General features: G+C 40.4%; 1 protein-coding gene across 1 annotated transcript in view; it reads left to right on the top strand.

The window, feature by feature from the left end:
* Window positions 1-391: 391 nt before the first annotated feature.
* Window positions 392-19,649, top strand: part of SATB2 (SATB homeobox 2) — a 106,078-nt gene continuing 86,820 nt past the window's right edge. The window contains exon 1 of the mRNA XM_058809526.1: window positions 392-563. Within this exon, the coding sequence (XP_058665509.1) occupies window positions 392-563 (172 nt within the window). The remainder of the gene's footprint in view (window positions 564-19,649) is intronic.

The following is a 19,649-nucleotide window of genomic DNA, read 5'->3' as shown; positions in this document are numbered from 1 at the left end:
GTGGGTCAGGCTTTCATGTGGTTGAATATGGAGAAATGACTTGAAAGAAATAGGTACATTTATGAAACTGTAGCAGACTTCTGCAGTGTTGAAAAAGTCTTACTAGGAAGTCTTGTTCATCTTTGTGCTGGCTATGATTCTGTTCCTGAACTGTATTCTCTAGAGCTTTTAGTGTGGTTTTTAAATGAGTCAAGTGATGAGACTTTAGTATTTTCCTTGGAAAGCAAACAAAAGTTATCCCACAAGGAAGAAAGGCAGATTTCCATTTACGATGAGTCTTCTAGGAGGTGTGTTAATTTACGACTTTAATTAGACATGTATGACACAGTTCATGTTCTTCTTATTGATGCTTTGTTGGTTTTTTTTTGGTGTTTTTTTCCATGTAGGTTTGATGATTCCAGTCTTTTGTGTGGTGGAGCAGTCAGACGCCTCTCTTGAATACGATAATCGAGAAGAGCATGCTGAGTTCGTTCTGGTTCGCAAAGATGTGCTCTTTAGCCAGCTGGTGGAGACAGCGCTCCTGGCTCTGGGGTATTCCCACAGTTCTGCAGCTCAGGCACAAGGTATTCAATAGTTTTTTTCCCACTTCTCTGCACTGCAGAAGACAGCACCTGGGGTTGTTTGATGTAAGGAAAAAGTAAGAAAATTGGTAGCAAAACTTGGAAGTGTTTATATCAGTTGTGTTAATTGCTTAATCCTAAACTAGGTGTATAACAAGCCCTATGTTTTTAGCCTGTCTAGAAAGCATTAGCTAGATCTTGCTGAAGTGTGAAATCTGTTGATAATGATCAGTCAGGATATTCATGGCACGCTTGTTCTGCACCACGAGGCAGGTTGCTGCTTCGAGGAAGTCAGCACAGAAGATACAACATTTCGGTGTACAGCCAGATGGTATCCAGTATTCCTCTTTGTATCAGGGCAGTTTTGAACAGCATATTGTAGTCTTTAATTTTTTTTAATTATGCATTGTAGATAATGCATTGTTTCATATATATGCGTGCTGTCTTTATGGTAAATAGTTGTAGGACTAAGTGTGCAGGCTGATTTTTGTTTTCACTTACCTACTATATTGCTGCAAAACCCTTTGTAAAGCACTATAGTCCCTTCCATTCAGATTATTCTCTGTTAGCAGCAAAATCTTAAAATAAACAAAGCTTCCCTCTCTCTGCCCAAAATATAAGCCTAAAAAAACCCAAACCTAAAATCATAATGTTGAGGGAGATGGGCAGGAGGTAGTAGGTTGGGAAAAATCTTTCCAGAATGAACTTCAAATTTGAAGAGGATTTTTAATACTAAAACAAGTTATTTCAGTGCTTATTCTTTTGGATGAGAAGCCTGTAAGTTTGTTTTCTCTCCATATCACCAATAAAACCTGTGCACATTTAGAGTAGTTTAAAAGCAATTTGCCTGAGGATTTGAATTTTGTCTGTTGATTTGAGTTGCTTTCTATAGTTAGGCATTTGAATGTGGGAACAGAAGGAGCAGTGGTGGTGCTGAATCCAGGAATTCCAGGCAGTGGTTAGTCGCATGGGCTCCTTGTGCAAACTTCTGTCCAAGCAGGGTGATAATGATTCATTTCCTCTGTCAGACTGCTCTGTGAGAGAGGCTCAGATTCTTCATATAGGCAGAGTTTATGTACATGTGTTTATTTACACAATATGGTAGTAAAAGCCCTGCAAGAAGGTAGTTGTTTTGGTTTTCAATACAAAATGCTTTGTGTCATCTTAGGGACTCTTTTTTTTCTGAATGTAGAAGGTCAGCATATCCCACTGTTTCCGTCCTGGTGAGCCAGCTTTCTGTTTGACAGCACTATCCATCTCAGTTAACACAGTTTCTCATCATGTTGCGAGCTAACATGTGGAACATGCTGCATTAGGTGGCCAAGATTTGATTCTTGGCACTTGCAAAGGGGAATGGGCTTTGCAGAAAACCTGCTCCAAGGGGGCATGTCATCCAGTGCAGTGACCCACACAGGCTGAGCATCTCACTTGGGGGAACCTTGCTTTTGTGGCACTGCTCTGTTGTGGGAATAGAGGGAAGGAGACAGATTGACTCATGAAGGAAATTAGTCACTGTGCAGGGAGGAAATGGCCACTGCGTTTTTGAGCTTTAACAGTGAGCAGGTTCAGATACTGATCTGTTGCTTGATGTGCTGCTCCAGTAACTCCACTAGAAAATAGAAGTTGAATCTCTAATTTTTGCAATTAGTCTAAAAGAAAAGACTAAGGTATTTTCATCTTTAAGGCAGCTATTACATTCCTCTAACATCTCATGGTGTAATATTGAGAATAATAGAAAATACCTTAAACATCCATCAGCTAACAAATCTCTTGGTCAGGTTATTTACCTTCACACTGAAGGGCCAGTCCATCAATTTCTTTTAGACATCTGCGACAAATACTGCAGGCCATGCTGATCTTAAGGTACGAAGCTGAAGTATGCAGCATGTCCTGCAGTATCTTGGCTCTGTGCTAGCTGTCTATAAGCTGAGGGGTGAGGTACAGGTGGGGACAGCCAATAGATTTCTGAGGTTGTTTTGTTTAATGTGAAAATTTATAGAATGTAGGGCCCTAATTCGTTACCTAGAGTTGACAGAAGCGTGCTAGTAAATTGCAATTATAACAATCTGTTTGGGAACACAACTTTCTGATATTAAAAAGGTGGGAAAAATAAAGCTATTTACTTCATTCATTATGGTTGTAGGACAAGTCTGCTTCTGTTCTAGTGCTTGGAATTGATTTCTATTAGCAAAACATTCATAAACGGTCACTTAGTTCTTTTTTATGATCAACTGAATTACAGGATCTGCATGAGAGGTTGAAGGTCCTCAGGTGCATTTTTCAAAATGCTCTGGGCATCATGCTGTGCAAAACAGTGACATGAGTAGGTGTCCCCATGTCCTCCAGGGACAAAGTAAATGAGTTTGTCCAAGCTTTGGTATTGTGAAAGCTGTCTAAGCTGTAACTTGGCATGTAACAATTGTCACCTTTTGAGTTGGGAAAGTGCTTTATTTCGGTCCCATGACACTGAGGGGAATAGCAATTTCACTTCATCCTGCAAGAAGCATCTTGCCTTTGCCTGTTCTTTTAGAACAGGGTCTTCTGTGGCAGATTGAAGAGCTGGTTGGAGGGGAAAGTAGAGCTGTGGCAGAGGAGAGAATTGCTGTAGGATTTCACTCTGCCTTTGCTGCAGTTCCCCATGGCAGCCGGCAGAGCTGCTGAGGCTGGAGTTGGTGTGTGCCTCGTGTGCAGGGCCTGGCCTCGCTCTTCCCAGCTGTACAGCAGCACAGCAGAGCCTGGCTGGCAGAAAGGAAACATGGCACAGAGTGGTAGGTGGTATGTGCCTCCCTGAGGGGCCCTGCTGTTGGGCTGCAGCCTGGAGCTGCAGAGCTCCCCCAGGAGTGATGCTGTGTCCGAACATTTGAGCTGCAACACGCACACAGTGGTCACCTGGCCTGAGCCTCTTGTACTGCCTTATGGTCACTTGGCTTATTATGGATCAGTTTTATTCCTGGCTGCTCAGTAAATTGGTAAGTCTTAGCACAAACAGTGTTGGAACAAAAATACATCAGGAGGTATACATGAAGGTGGTCCCATGCCTCCCTGGAAGAAGCTCTTTATCCCCACTTAGTTTGGGCAGAACACATTTATTCCACAAACAGCTGGTTGTGATTTTTTGTTGATGGTGGTGGGAGCAGAGACTTTTCCAGTGAGTGCTGCCCTTGTGAAACTTCCCTTTTCTGACAGGAGCTGTGAAATGTCTTCTGGAACAGCATGGGAATTCGTTAACAGCTTGGCACTGGGGTGTGAAAGTTGGTGGTGTAAATGGCAACAAAGGTTTAATAAACATTTATGTATTTTTCTTTCATCACTTGAGTCTACACCTGACAGTAGAGAACCTGCTACATGTGCCTTTTAGAGAGGAAAAGAGTCATGCTTTAAAGGGACACCTGTTCTATGTGTAGTTTAATAAAGTTTACGTGCCCTGATGAATTTTTTTCTTGTGGGTGAGGTATTCTAACGGGGCTGTGCAAGAGAAGGGAGCTGGTAGGAGGTACATAGAATATACAGCGCTGAGTGCTGAGGCCAAAGTATGAAAGTAGCTGCAATCTGGTGTACCCTGCATGCTCTCCTGTGGCTTTGGGACCTGCTGTGAAAGCTGATTCCCTCCTCTGTGGGGTGGAAGAAGAACAGTGTTAGTTTGATGCTTTTAGCATTTACTTTCTTAGAATCCGTGTGAAAAAGAAAATAGTGTGATTTCCTGTGGATGCACATTTTTTCTTTTGACCAGTTCCTTGTTAGCTGTTGTGAGTGTGTACAGGGAACTGATGTGCATTGTTGGCAGAAGTTAGCAGAGCTGACTGGGCCATTGAAATGGAGTTTGCCTTCTCTTCTCAGGTACTGGAGCTGGGTGTGTTGGCAGGGCAGTTGGCGTGCCTGCCCTGGCTGCTCTCTGGGGGCAGCTTTAGCCAGGCACTGGCAGGATGGTTGACTGGGTTACCTGCTGTGTGTGGCCATGGCAAGGAAAGGGGTGAAGAAGAGTGAAATCATGCTCAGATGTCAAGTTGAAGAGGAAGAGGAGTGAGAAAACAGCGGAGGGAAGTTATCACAGGGCAAGAGATCCTTCCCGTCCCTGTCACTATAGAGATTGTCAAGCTCTGGTTCTTAAGCAATGCATTACCTTGAGCAGGGCCATTGCAAAAGTTAGTGCCTTGCATTTATGCCTGAGACCTCTCTTGTGCCCAGTTTCTTCTAGTGCTCTCTATAGACTGGAGAGGGAGGAAGATTTGTGCTTGCATAGAGCTGTGTGTGGGTGGTTGGAGTGAAAGGCTGGAAGGAGAGGCTCGCAGTGGTTGGTGGGGAAGGTGTAGCACAAGAACAAGGCAGGAAGAAGGTTTTAAGTATCTTGTTGTGCCATGTGGAATTGCAATAGCTGGACTCAGAGGTGAGTGATGCTCTCTGGGGGTTGTGGCTTGGTGAGCAGAGATCAGACATTTCAGCCCTGTCAGCCTTGCACCACTGGAATGCAAAGGAGGAGAATTCTTTTGGGCCAATCAGTGCCTGGCCAGAGTCGCTGACATCCAGCTGACATCTGAGGACCTACTCCAGCTGCCTGACTGAAGCTCTGATATTGCTCGCAGCCACAAGGTCAGCTTGGCTTTGGTGCTTCTACAGAGAACTGTGTTCTGGAGCACTGAAGGAGCTGTCTTTACAGTCAGCTACAGCAGGAGAGAAAGGTGGCTCTCCTGACTGTGTAGGAAGGAAACCAAGGCACAGACACATTGAGAACTCTCCTCTGGATTGTTAGTGCACGTAGCTGGGGCAGGAAATAACCAAGGCTGCAAGTGTGTTCGTTTCCTTCAAGGGTTTAAATGTGTGTGCTCAGCCCTGCTCGCTGCTGTTAATTGGAGGCCCCTTGCACTTGTGGCCTGCTTTTCAGTATTACTTCAAAGCACAGACCAGATCTGTGTGACACAGTGTTGTTCAGCCAATCATTCCAAGCCCCAGGCTGCTGTGTGTAAGAATGTGGCAGCCAGAGTGCTGTGCTCCTTCTCTCAGATTAGCCTTTGTGAGAGCAGCATGACCATCTTGCCCCTTATGGGATTATAACCATGTGTACAAATATTTGAAGGGTGTAAATACCGATGAGAGAATGGATTTGCCTAAGCTGGTACAAGAGGGTAGGGCTCTGAGGCAATTGGAAGGACCTGAGCAGATGATTAGTAGGGAAAGATCCTGTGAAATATTCCCATCTGTGCTGTCTCCAGAACCACAATAGCTTCCAACTGAATGTCAGGTAAAGGGAGAACATACCAGCTGGGGACTGTATTGAACACACACGCACAAGCTGGTTTTATATTTCTGTATCAAGAAAGGTATGGTAAAAGTGTGGTGAAACCCTGCTGAACTGTGCTTGATGAATACAGCCAAGTTTGCTGTAGCTGGGAAGACCAGATAAGCTATATTCTACACAAGTGCAAGGTAGCAGTACAGGAAAAAATGAGAGGAAACCTGAGTTCAGGTTTCTTATGTGAGTAATGTGCAATAAATTACAAGGCTGCTATAATCTGGGATCTTCTGACCCCTCAGCCCACTGTCACTCGTGTCTGAGTCATGGTTCCCTCTTCATGTGATCAAAGATTTTCTAATGAGAAGAGTTTAATAAATCGGAGTGACATTGGTGATATAATACCTTAAATAACAAGATGATGCAGTGATCAGTCAGATAACAGTGGGTAACTTCCTGACTGTCACTCCTTAGTGCCACTTTTTACTTTTTCATTTTAATAGAGACAGCATGTTGGTCTCACTTAACTGAGTTGTCAGTCTGTCGAAAGCTGCTGTATTTCTCTAAGCTCAAACTCTTTTGGCAACGGACTATTCTCACCCTGCTAAACCAAGATTTAAAACAAACCACCCCAAAAGAAATGAAAGAAACCCACCCGACCCTCTTCACACCTCTTCTAATCAGTTCTGTTTTACACCATCTCTAATTAACAGCTCCTTACCTTTAGTAATCCCCTTTGTCCCCCTTGCCTCTACTGCGGATATTTATAATGGGTAAACTCTTCTTTCTCCTCTCCAGTTTTGCAGTGGCATTATAAAAGGCCCAAATCAAATAATTTAGCAGTAGTATGTATGAGGGGTGCACCTCGTACTGACATCTTGCAGTAAACTGCTGTGCAATTCCATGACAACTTGTCTGAGATTGCTAAGCAGACTGGATTTCTTGCAGTGATACTCAGCCATCCAGATCAAAGTTTTCTTTGTAAAAGCTGCTCCTTCTTGAACTGTTCATTGCTTGAGTTGTATTCTTTGTCTTTCTCCCTGATGTTTGAAAAAAGAGGGCTAAGAACTTCTCAAATATTTATTTCTCTCCCTATATACATCATTTACCAGCAAATCACTGTTTTGTCTACCCTACAAAACTTCATGACAACTGTAAGTGAAATTCAATTAGCTGGAACTATGAGACAAAGTCACGTTTTAATGAGAATATTGAAAATGTCTTCGTTCTTTGTGGGTTTTGATAGGCATTTCTGTGCATAATGGACACAGGGGTTGAAAGACACTGTTGTTAATGATTCAGCATCTCATGCCATTTCAATTAAAGCCCTAGAATTCTCTTTGAGAGTTCTTCAGAACTCTTAAGAAATCTTATGTAAAAAATAAAAGAAGCAACAAAGATTGAGGCTCCTTGTATTTGTAGGCTTTGCTAAAATTAGTGTTGCATTTTTTATGGAAAATGTGACATATAAAGAAATGTTAGAATGTCATATTTATAGATACATAAATGGAATATATTTTAAGTTTTACTTTGGTTTATATATAAAAACGCTTATATGGTATATTTATAATTTAGTACACACACATTTTATACATATACATGCATTCAAATATATATTTATATAAAAGTGTAATATATATGTGGAAGCAAAAGGTCAGAATTAAATTAATGAATTAATATCAGATTACTTGTCATCCTTATTCTCCATTTCTGCTGTTATTTAAAACAACATCATTATCACAGCAGCATGATTTCCAGTGAATATCTGAGTTTTTGATAAGCTCTATGTGAAAGTTCTTAACTTCTGACTAGTGGTCGGGAAGTGTCTGTCTTTCCTTTTCTTCCTGCCACCCCACCCCAAACTGGCATACGAAAGTTAGCATGTTGATCAGGCATTCTGATCCCAATATATTATTTACAGGATTCTTGTGATGGAACAAAACCTTCTACAAATAATAATCTATTTTTCTAGATGGCAAACATCTGGGTAGTATAAGTAAATGGGTAATTTATTAGTGTTTGAACAGCTTAAAGGAGGGTAAGTAAAGGTAGCCCTGAACAGCTCAGCACTTGTGACGCTGCTTTCTGTCTCATTTGCGGTCTGTGACTGAGCACAGCAGGCTCGTAAGCAGGAGAGGGGGCAGGGGGAAAGGAGGGAGCAGAGGGGACACAATGGGCTTTGGGTGTTCCAGTGAGACTCTTTCATCCCTCTCTCTGTGAGATCCCACATACCTGCAAAGGGACTTCGGTGTTGAGTGCTTTGGAGCACATCACGTTTTGGTGGCAGCTCTGCTGATTCCAGTGAACCTGTTGCAGTGGTGTGTGTGTCTTTTGTTTGTTCCGTGGTGACAATGGATCAAACTTGGGCTATGCTCTGGGAAGAAATCATTAAACCTTTTGTTCTTGTCTCCTTTGTTTCTGAGCCATATTGCTCGGGCTGAACAGTGCATCAGTGCTTTAGTTCGGTGAGGGCCACGTTCTTTAATGCTTTCCATTCACTTTATGTTGCAGGCTGCGTGCAAAAAGGTAACACTGCAGGAGAGAGGTTTATTGAAGCTTTGTACTCTTCAGGGAAAGATTTGCCTGTACTCTGTCAGTTTTATAAACCAGTGAAGAAGTGCTGGGGAAGTGGAGCCACAGGCTTTTTTGTGTAACAGCAACCATTGCAGTAGTTTGAGGTGAAAAGAAAATCAAGTTCACTCTGAAAGGTCTGTGTGTACTTGATTTAAAACTTAGACCAGTATATAATAAATTTAGATTCGTCCTGTTTCCCTTCCCAGCCTCTCAGCTAAACCCATTCTCTTCTAGTCTGAGAAATACTACTGGTTTTGACTAAAACTGAGAAATGGTCTTGATTAGTTTTAATTAAAAATAAAATTTTGTTGTCTCTTTTTTTTTTTCTTCTTCATGAAGCTGAAAATGAAGCAGTGCTCTATTTAAAAGCGGGAATAAATTAGGTTAGGCTAGGTCTTCCCCTGTCCTGAAAAGGAAAATGAGGTGCAGTTAACAGTCTGCTAGCTAACAAGCTAAATATTTAAACATTCAGTGGGATGAGCAAAGCTTGGTGCTGGTTAACATGTTAGAATAGCTCTTTTTTTTCCTTCCTTCCTTGTTTTTTCTCTTTTCTTTTTTAGATTTTTAAATCTGCTGAATTTTTTTTCCATTCCCTCCTCTAGATAAGGAAAGCAGCCGTTTAACCCAGTGGCATGAAGAGCTTGTTTTTTTTTGTTCCAGATGCAGACTGCCCTGCCCCATCTGCCTTCCCCACAGGCACACAAAACCGAGCCCACCCCCAGCTGCTTCTGTCTTTACCCTGACAGAGGTAGGGCACATCCCCCAGATCAGCTTCTGCTTATTTAGAAGTAAATCCCACCTTTCAGAGTTCCTGGTTTGCCTTGGGTGCAGGTTCCCTGTGCAGCATTTGTGATGGCTGTACTGCTGGAGAGAAAGCAGAGCTCTTTCTGCTGGGTGGTGTCTGATCTGACACATTTATCATCAGTGCCCCATTCTGAATCTTGCTGCTCGTGTTTGGGGGAATTGGTTTGGGCATGTGGAGAGCAAAGCTGCTTGGCTCCAGGGAAGCTTGTGGTGTAAAGCAATACTTCTCAGTCCCCTTTAAACATGTAGGCAAACTAAGTATGAAAGCCATTTTGGTTTTAAACTGAAAACCTAACAAAGTAGGTGTAGAAAATCTGAGGAGGCTAAACAGATGGTTTAAAATGGCAAAAGAGAGGCCAGCACCCTGACCCCCTGCTCCAGTGTCTTCTGTCTCTTCAGGAGAGATCCTCCTGGCAGTGACAGCAAAGGGTCAGTTCAGACAATTTCTCACTGCTGTACATGAGCATTGTGGAGAGGACCTGGCTTTAATCCTCCTGGTCCTTGCTGGAACATAAATGAAGCTGTCAATCAGCTGATGTGTTTGACATTTGGGTCCTTTCATACCGGTTGAATTTTACAAGGGCAATCTGCCCTCCTGCATTGTTTGTCATCAGGGGTCTGCAGCAGATTAAATGGCTGCATTTAATGGAATGGAATGGGAAAGGATGAGCAGAAGACAATGCTATTAGTGACCTCCTTTTACCTACTATCCTGCTCACTGGAAACCCACTCGGAGAGTACTGGTGAAGGTTCAAATTCAAGCTATGTCTGGGAGAAGTGGGTGTGTGTACCCTCCTCCCATCCACTGAGCTACCTGATTGTTCAGGCTACATGTCTCTTCTTTACTGGTGGAGGGCTTATGGAGGATTGCTCATACTCTATCTTTTGGCCAGTAAATACCTTTCATTTATCCAGACAATTTAAAATAATATATGTTTATATAGGTGTGATTAAAAAAAAAAAAAAGGCATTGCATGAGGTTGGATGAGATGAGGTTGGGGCATTTTTCACTGTGTATTTATGGGCAATTTTACTTTCGACCTTATTCCAAATGAAGAATAATTCTTCTAGAATGAAGTAACTGTCAAGAAAGCTAGAATAGCCCTGGGATCTGAGGTCTGTATTTTATTCTGTTTTTACTTCCCATACTGTTTTGTATGCATAGCACCTTTGTCTTCACCTGGCTGTTTCCAAGTTACCAACAAAGAGTTAGATTCAAACAAGCTAGGAGGAGGATGCATGTGCCAGTCAGGATTCACAGCTAAATTGCTTTCATACTTTTTTTTTATAATATATTCACTGCTTAGCCACATTTTGGCCTTTTTCCTTTTTCTAACAAAAATCATTATGTGGTGTAGCTGGTAGATAATTCCTACTTTTACAGAGACAACACCATGCTAAAAATGTCCCTTGGCATAGGGATTGTTAACCGATGGCAATTTGTCTGCCTTTCTACGTATGTTTTTCTTCGGTACCAGCTATAGAATCTATGAAATAATCTGTGGGGGAAAAATGTGTTTATCTTGTGTTGAAACTGAGATGGACCAAATGCTTGAAGAAAAAATTCTATCAAATAATGAGCTATAGAGAATACTGTATTTTTTCAAGATCCTGGAAAGAGATGCTTAGGCAGTATTATGTGGCAGTCAGCATGAGAAAATTGGCATTTCGTGAAATGCTACCACAGAATGTGCTTCAAACATCACTATTTATGGATTATATACATGAATTTATATATCCATGTATATAGATAAGATCAATTACATAGTTTTAAGCGTTGATGATGTGTCTAAAAGCTACATGCATTACAAATATAAAAGTTTCCTTTTCTGTGGCATAACTATGGAGAACGAGTCTTGCTTTTCTCAATGTGAAAGCTGTATTTGTTTGAATAATGAAATGAAGAGTGGTATTTTGTTAGTGATTATTAATAGAGTATTATTAATATTTTATTGTGATGCTTTCAAATAAAAGACTACACCTACTAGGGTTCTTTTAGGGGGTGAGGTTGTTTTTTGTTTTTGATATATCTATTAAAAGAGCAGAGCAGCACCATATATTTGCAATTTCTGATCACTAAAAATCCTCCCTGCCATAAATGTGTATGTGAAGTTGAGAACCTAATTAAAAGATTAACAGCATGTACAGTAATTTACCCAAAAGGCATGTGTTAATTTGTTAAAACACTAAAGATCTTTATGCTTTCTTTTTTGATGCTATCAAAATATTTTCTGTGGAACTGGTTGAACCTGGTCTCTTCATTATAAATTCTTCTGCAGAGTAAGACAACTTAATTTCATATCTAATTGCATAAGGAATTATAAATTATCTTTTCTAAGAGACCTATGACACTAAAACACAGAATGAACAAATAAAATGGATTTGTTCTAGTACAAATGAAGATATATGGCAGTATTTTTATTACAGACAACATTTGTTTGGGCTGAGTGTATGAATATTTTACAATAAGATGCAAAGTGCTATTTGTTGAGCAGTCATTCTAGCAATGCATCTTATGGTGTTTTTCAACTAATTGCCATGAAGAAACCCAAATCAACAAAACCCAGGCCCACCCATAAAATAAAATCCTATGCAGAATGAGATAAATCTGTTCCAAGGGAAATACATTTTATGTGCATTTATAAAAGTGGGATCTGCTTCTTGGATCAAACATACAACTTTTCTTTTGTTCCCAGAGGAAAGACCTGTTGATTCCAAAAGTGTGCTTTAGCTCAGCAAGAAAGTGACTTGCTGCATGTAAAATGATTTCCAGAGATACTGCAGTGTAGACTGGAGCACACAGGTGAAGGATTTCATGTCTGGTTTCTCTTGGGCGTGATGTATAGAACAGTTTACTGGATGTGGGGCATTTTTCTGATGCAAAAGGAAATGTAGGTCCTGTCCTGGCTCCATTGGTTGCCATTCTGAGGGGTTGCCATTCTGCTGCACAGTTAGGATGTCCCTCCCTCCTGGGGACTTGTGGAATCCTGAGCAACTCTGCCCTCCTGCCTTGAAAACACAGGAGGTTGTCCTTTGGAAACAACAGGGTGTCAGACAGTACCAAGTGACATTGTAATCTGAGAACTGAATATTAACATTATGGCAGAATTCAGTAGAAACTGGTATTTATTAAAGATTTGTCTTTGGTAGCTTCTTATAGAATTGTGTTCTGGCATTGAAAGTTTAAAATATTTTATAGTACATTTACTATTTTGTACTGCCCTGTGTCAGTGTTGGTGCCAAGGCTGTTTGAATGTTACTGAACATCTGTTTAACTAGCTTAGATTAAACCCTAATAATTATTTAGTGCAAGGAACAAATTAATATTACACTGATCTTTGGAGGGTTGAATTAATAAATTTATCACAAGGATTAGTTTGAAATTGCATAATAGAGATGTTCTTTTATTTATTTATCCAGAAGTACTTTTGTTATGAAGTTTACTAATACAGAGCTGCTTCTGTCAAGCTGTTATTCCTAGACACTAAAAGATCAATGCCAAATTGTCTAAATCCCGATATATTGATGGATTTGTGAGTTTTCTAGAAGGGGGACAAAAGAGCAGTATGTCACTTCATAAAGTTGAGTAGGAAAGAAATGTAATAAATTTAGCTAGAGAGCTTCTGTCGTCTCTTTTGAGTGGTATGAGACAAAAAATTCAGCATTTATGGTGAAATGTGGATTACCCTTTAAAAAAAAAATTACGCCTGATAATCCAAAGTGGTTTCAATAACAAGGTTAAGGAACACTTTTGTAATCATACAAACATGAGATTTTTTTCCCCTTAGCTTTCTGTAGCTCTGTATTAAAACTTTATTTTGCAAGAACTTCGTATGCTACACAGTTTCGAGTGTGTATCCGTACAGGAAAGTAGGGAGAGAGAAAGCAAAAAAGAAGAGAGACAGAGAGGTTTTTCTACACTCTGTGTAATAGCAATATCATGACTTTGTGAGGGACAGCAGTGTGATTTTTGGTGTGTAGTAAGCACCAGCACCAGGTCACTGAGCAAATCTCTGTCCCACTCTTCTCCTTGCTGTCCAAAGTTGCAGGTACAGCTGTATCACTGGCATGGCTCTGTGATGCCCCAGGGCACAATGTATTGTGCCCTTCCACAATACATTGTGGAAGGAGGGGCTGCTACAGAACGAAATTGCCATCATACCTCTTCAAGGCTTCTCCTGAATCCTTATCTTTTTTTATCTGGGTCTCTTGTGCACAAACTCACATTTTGCATGTAAATGTGAAGGAGATGGAGAAATCTTAGCTGCAGATGGGGAAAAAAAAAAGCCTCCAGTGTCTTCATATTTTAAAAAAATCCAGAATTAGAAGGAGATAAATTTATGTAACCTTTGCACCATAATAATATGGCAAGACCTGACACAAAGCCATAAGGCTTTTTTCACAGATTCAGTTGTCTGGAAATTGTGCAATGCTGTTTAAATAGAATGTCTTTTAATAGCTCACAAGAAATTAAAAAAATACATTAAAAAAGTCATGTTTTCACCAAGGATTACATGATGGCAGTGTTAACTCCAGTGCAATTAATAGACAGCGTGTACTTTGTTTTCCTTTGAGTGCTTAGCATTTTCTCTAGATTTTATCTGGTCACGTATCCAGGAACTGGATATGGATGCAAGCTGCTGTTAATTGAACTGTATTTAGGACTATTAAAGCCCTTGTATGTGCAGTATGGCAGGATGTGTATCTCAGTGTGCATTTGCAGCAATGTCACCGTGGCATGGTGTATCCTGTAGTAGATAGGCAGCCCCTTGTCCACATATTTTTAGATACAAAACTTAATTGGTTTATGACAAAATAACTTCTTATATTGGCATAGCATTTATCTTTTACAAAACCTGCAGTTATTTTCCCAGAACAGTTGGGAGGTGCAGTTTGTCACTTAACAGGGAGAAAGATGGAATATGTTCTAATTTTGTCGTGGAGCATGGGCCCATTGAGTCAGGCCTTGTGTCGTAGGAATTTCTCTGTATAAAGGGAGGCTGGTTTCCCTGGAGGTCCTGGTTTCCCCTATCTCAAACACCTACTGAATGTCTTTTTACATCCAGCTAGTTGTATGACGTAGTATTTGGGGGGAAGAAGACACTGTTTTATAGGAGAACTGATCAGTTCACGTCTGGAAGCAAAAAAAACCACCCCTTACTTCTGTGCTTGATAGATTAAGTCTTTTATATAACATGTTTTATAGCAAAAGGGCTATGTTTGTACAGAAGGAGGTGCCAGAACGCTAATAGAACTATAGTAGCTCATCTGATGGGTGGGACAGATTTCTGTTTGGAAAAAAAAAATTAACCCCGTGGGGGAGTGTAATCTTTGGCATTGTTAATTCTTGACATTTTGTTTCCCATACTTCTGGGGCTCTTGATGAGGGGAGCTTCATCTTCTCTGTAAAAATTTAATTTGTAAAGATAAAAAAAAATTCTTAGAGGATTCCATCAGAAGCTTGTTAGCATGCTCCTGTCTTTGGCATGAGAACATGGAAGAGAAAAGAATCCAAGCATTTTAATTTGCTGGGAACAAAAAGAAGCTGGTTGGTAACTTTGGGATGCAGTCTTGCTCTCTGAAGCACATTTCTTTGCGGGCGTGCAGGCATGTGACAGTGTGATCCTACATGGGGCTTGGTTGGTTTCAAGCATGCCTGGGGCCTCCTGTGGCCCTTTTGTTATTTCTCAGCCTTTGGCACTGAGTGCTGGTGGGGGATGTGTGGAGATGGGGAAACAAGAGAAATGGATATTAGAATTCAGTAGCAGATTTAAATTAAGCAGAAACCTCAGTATGTTATAAACTTGTAAGGCTATATATACACTATGGCATGTGGCTGGACCATAGTTATGCTCAGCAAACCACTGAGTATTGTAGGACAGTTCATACATTTTCTAGTTCTTCCCAGAAAAAAAGAGGATTTCAGTACTAAGTAATACCTTGTTATCGTATTTCTAACTATTGGCAGCAAAGCAATTTGAACTTTCAAAAATAGCAGATTAGATATTTCCCTAAAACTATACATACCATTTAGCATCTTACAGATGTTCTGGGAGAACAGCACAGGGATTGACAGAAACTGGAGGTGGCTTAGGGAGCTAACAGAGTTTAGGGAAAGTTATGGAAAAGCAGTGCTTTCCAACAGATGTACTGTGAGGGCAGATGGGAAAGGTCCAGCAATGCCAAAGCAGGAACTGCTCATCACAAACATGACTTTTTCAGCCAAGAGGAGTCCAGGCTGACAATGTCATTGGGAGCTTTGCATCCTTAGTAGGAAGAGTTAAGAACCGGAGTGAAAAAGCTGGTAGTAGTAGAGATAATGTCCTGGCCTCTTAAAACATAAGCATGAAGATGAACTGCCTATGTCAGAAGAAAATACTCCTCAAAATGGTGGAAACTGAAATCAGGGTTCTGCTACTATTGTAATAAGACCAAAAATTAAACTAGAAAGTTTTGACTTGGCGTGAAAACTAAGTGAAATAGAAAACTTAAATAGGCATCCAATGCTGTGATGTAGGGTCCAAAATCAGCTCACACATTGCTGTTAGTTCATAGTTGTTAATGCTGTAGCTTCAATAAGGGATCCTTTACCAGAAAATTAAGCCATGTTTTGAGTTACAGAACTGTAAATAAAGTCAAATGCTTCTGAAGTCAGTGGAGTTTTTGGTTTCCACTGATGCAGTGGAGGGCAGAGGTTGAAACGTGATTTATGTTTCCAGTTGTATTTCAAACTTGTTTTATATGAAGAAGTAAATAATGTGTTGTGAGGTGGATTGGGATCATAGGCAGCCCAGGTTGACATAATTTTATATATATAAAGTAAGTGGTTACTGATCCTATACTCGATTGTTTACGAAGAGCTTATTTGCGGTGTTCCATCCATGTAAATTTTCATCTGTATCCTAATATGGAAAGCCAAACACAATACAGCTATTCTTGAGTGAGTTATTTAGCTACAGGAGATATAGGCCAAAGTCATTTTACTACAGAACATTTTTCCTTCCATGAAAGCCATCCTTTTGCAGGATACTTTCTGTTTAATTATGTTCGGAGTAATTTGATTGTTATTTCTAATCTATCATTAAAGTTTGGGTTTTTGCTTGCTTATGTGAATATCTGAGACATGGTGACTAAGACTGGGATAACAAAATAGGGATTGCCTGTAGGAATGCTCTTACCACTTCAGAGTCATGGAGGAAGACAACCTATGTCCTCAGAGGCCAGAAGTGTGGGAACTCCAAGACTGAAAGTAAGGAGCCATGTGTGTCTTAATATATGTAAGATTTTACTTAGTTTCAAGTACTTTCTTTAAGACTGGAGGAAGGAGAAAGCTGCAGAGGGTAGGGAGACACCTGAAACTTGGGGTTAAGAGCCTTAAAGTAGGGTAAAGTGTTGCTTTAGTTGTGCGTGTATGTCTGTGTTTGACTGAAGGTAGGGATAGTAGATATCCACTGTTCTGGCAAGGACTAAGAAGTTGGTCTTTAACTTGACTAATATGTATGTGTATGTAGGAAGGTTTTAAAAGAAGGGGGAAATAGTTGTTAATTTGGGCTATTTTTGGTTGAAACAAGGAGAAATACAGTAACTTTTTGTTTCCAGAGAACTTTTTAGAAATATTAATTCAAATTCAGATTCATATATTTTGTGAGGTTTTTACATAGGGTGGAAAGCAGGGTACCTTGTCTGATTGCATCTATAAAACAAGATGGTGCCTTCTTTTCTATGAAGCTTAAGGTAAAAGAGTTTTAAAGCCCAAGGTGGTTAGTGCTTGTCTTTAGACTTCTAAATAATATAAAAATGCAAGAGATTTTTATTTGATTAACTCTTTTCTAAAAAAAAAAATTATTAACAAGGTGCTTATGGATAAACAGTCATCAGAAGCTTTAGAAATTGTGGGAGATTTATGATGTCATATGATGTCATTACAGCAATACACTGCATTGTAAAACTTCAGAGCAACCACTGCTGTACCACCAGGGTGAATAATGGAGCATTCATTCACTCCTACTAAATCCCAACATCAAATATTCCACAGGCTCTCCTAAAACAGAAGTTGTGCCTGTAGGAACATGTACTGAGAAATAATGTTTCGGAGGGTATAACCAGAGTACCTCAAAAAGAGTGGTAGATATTTTAATTCCCAGAAGTTGTTGTGTTAAAACTGTAGAAAAGAGATTCTTCGAGGTGAAGGCTCTTCATATGGAAGCAGCTGGAAAAAATCTTGGCTATCTTGTGAGGAACTGGTGAGAAGGAGCACTGGAGGCCAAATGCTGCTTGCTTACACCATCCTATGTTTGGGGTAGCGCCAAAGACGAGTGCTTTCCCTGCTGTGACTGGGCTGGGGGAGTACAGCTCTGAGGGGCCTGAGCTACCAGTGACTCTACTCTAAACCACACATAAAACAAGTTTAGCAATCTTGGACTGTTGAACAATGATTCATTTTATAATATGACCGCAAAATGTATCTGTGTTGGTAATGATTACTTCAAACAGCTTGAGAAGCTGAATGAGCAAAGAGGAGTTGGGATTACCCTTAGCCCTACTGAGTGTCCTTGTTGGGCTGGAGGTCAAGGCTCCCTGGTATAGCTTTTGCCCTGGGCTGCACAGACAGGCAGGGCAGAGCTCTGCTTGCAATAGACAGACAAAGGTCTCATTCTTTAGTGGTAAATGTGCTTTAATAGCCACCACTGTATACTAATACTTAAAATGAAAGGAAATGTTAAGTCTGCTGCATGTTACTTGTTCAGGATGTTAACAGCTGTATGGCAAATACATCTAGAGTAGAGAAGGGAGAGGAAGATACAAGCAACTTTCATAGCCATCCTTTCATATCTGTAATTACATCCAGACTTAGCAGCAGTGTCATTTCATTTTGCAAGGGAACGTGGCAGCCCTTGAAGTGAGATTTGTTGGTGTTCAATCCCACATGGTAGAAAAGGTCCATTGTGCTCTGACCTGCTTTAAAACAAACCATACTAAGCCATGCATGCATATTCAAAGAGTCCCCCCTTTTATAGACAACTGCCATTTGTTGCAAGGGTTGCTATGGCAAACCAGGGCAGAAAATCCTGTCTTGATGTTAAAGTGAAATACTCAGAAATTTTAAGAAGACAGATTTTGAGAATATAAATTAATTAAATGGCAGTAATTGCACTATTGCACTATCTTGCCAGCGAAATAGCTATTCCTGTGAGAGTCTATTACTGTGTTAGGTCTTGGAGCAGAGTGTAATTTTTTGAATGTGCTCTAGGTTTTCAAAATCTGTCTTTGTGCTTTTATTTTATTCTAACTAATGATAAATAGTAGCTTAGCCTTGCAAAGGTGGTCATCATCCAGTGTGATTGAGTTGTTAAATCTGTAAGAAGACTAAGCATTTGCAGTTTGGGCTTTAAACTGACAGAAACAGCTTACTCTAACCTCACCAATCTGGCCTACACAGCTGCTGGATAGTTTGCTGGTTTGAGATCATTGTGTTTGGATTTGGACAGGAAATGTTGTGTTTCTTCCAGATAGAAGTCCTACAGTGTCTAATGTGCCTTTTGCTCTTTGGCTGCTGGAGGTGCAAAGTGTCAGGCAAGAAGGAGACTTCTATGGTACATTTACTTCATTTGAGAGAAAAAGGAAAAAAACCAAGGCTTTTTTTGTTGCTTGTCTTATTCAGCCCCCCATGTCCTGAGTACTTAACAGGTCTGACCTTACTGCAGTTGTGCCCTTCTTCAAATCAGCAAGGAAATGATGAAGAATAAATGTCAGAAACAGAACTGATAAAATGGATGCTGCCTAGTGTCTTTTTAGTGTAATTAGAAAAGCTGCTTGGACTTTTTTTTTTTTCCACTTTAAATACTGAAAACAAAACAGTTTTGTCTCCTTATAAGAGTTACTCACTAAAGTGTTTCCTTACATTTTTAAGTGGGTCTGTGTTACTGTCCCTTGATAGTATTTGGGGAGAAATGAAGATGAAAATGCTTGTTTCCTACATCTGACATAGGAGATTCAGATTGAAAAGGAGAAAGAAACAAACCACTATATAGAAAAAGAAATGAACAATGTTTTTTGTAGATGCCTTACCTTGGACCATGAGGAACCTCACTCAGGGTGCCCTGGTGAGTGAAATCCTTTCTGTAGGTGTTCTCCAAGCATCTCTGGTCTTCGCTCTGTTGATCTCAGTTGGTCAATCAGCCTCTGCTTGGCTGAATGTGGGCACAGGCCAGTGGCTCTGCGTTGATGATGCCAGTATTGCCAGCCTTATGAATTGACCATCTGCTGTTTGCTCTTGTGTGCACTTAAGAATCAGGCAGGAAGAGCACTGGCAGTAGCCTAGGATTAGTACCTACATCAAAGTTCAGGAACTCTAGAATCTTCTAAGTTTTGCCACTGCCTATTTGTCTTCAAAACGTCATCTTTAGCTGTACTACTAGCACAGCTTGCTGTAGGTGGTTCTGCTGGTTAACAGAGGTAAATACCTGCTGCTGACAAACTTCCAG

This window comes from Ammospiza caudacuta, chromosome 8, assembly GCF_027887145.1.
Source record: "Ammospiza caudacuta isolate bAmmCau1 chromosome 8, bAmmCau1.pri, whole genome shotgun sequence".
Lineage (NCBI taxonomy): Eukaryota > Metazoa > Chordata > Aves > Passeriformes > Passerellidae > Ammospiza > Ammospiza caudacuta.
This window is presented reverse-complemented; position numbering and strand designations above follow the sequence as displayed.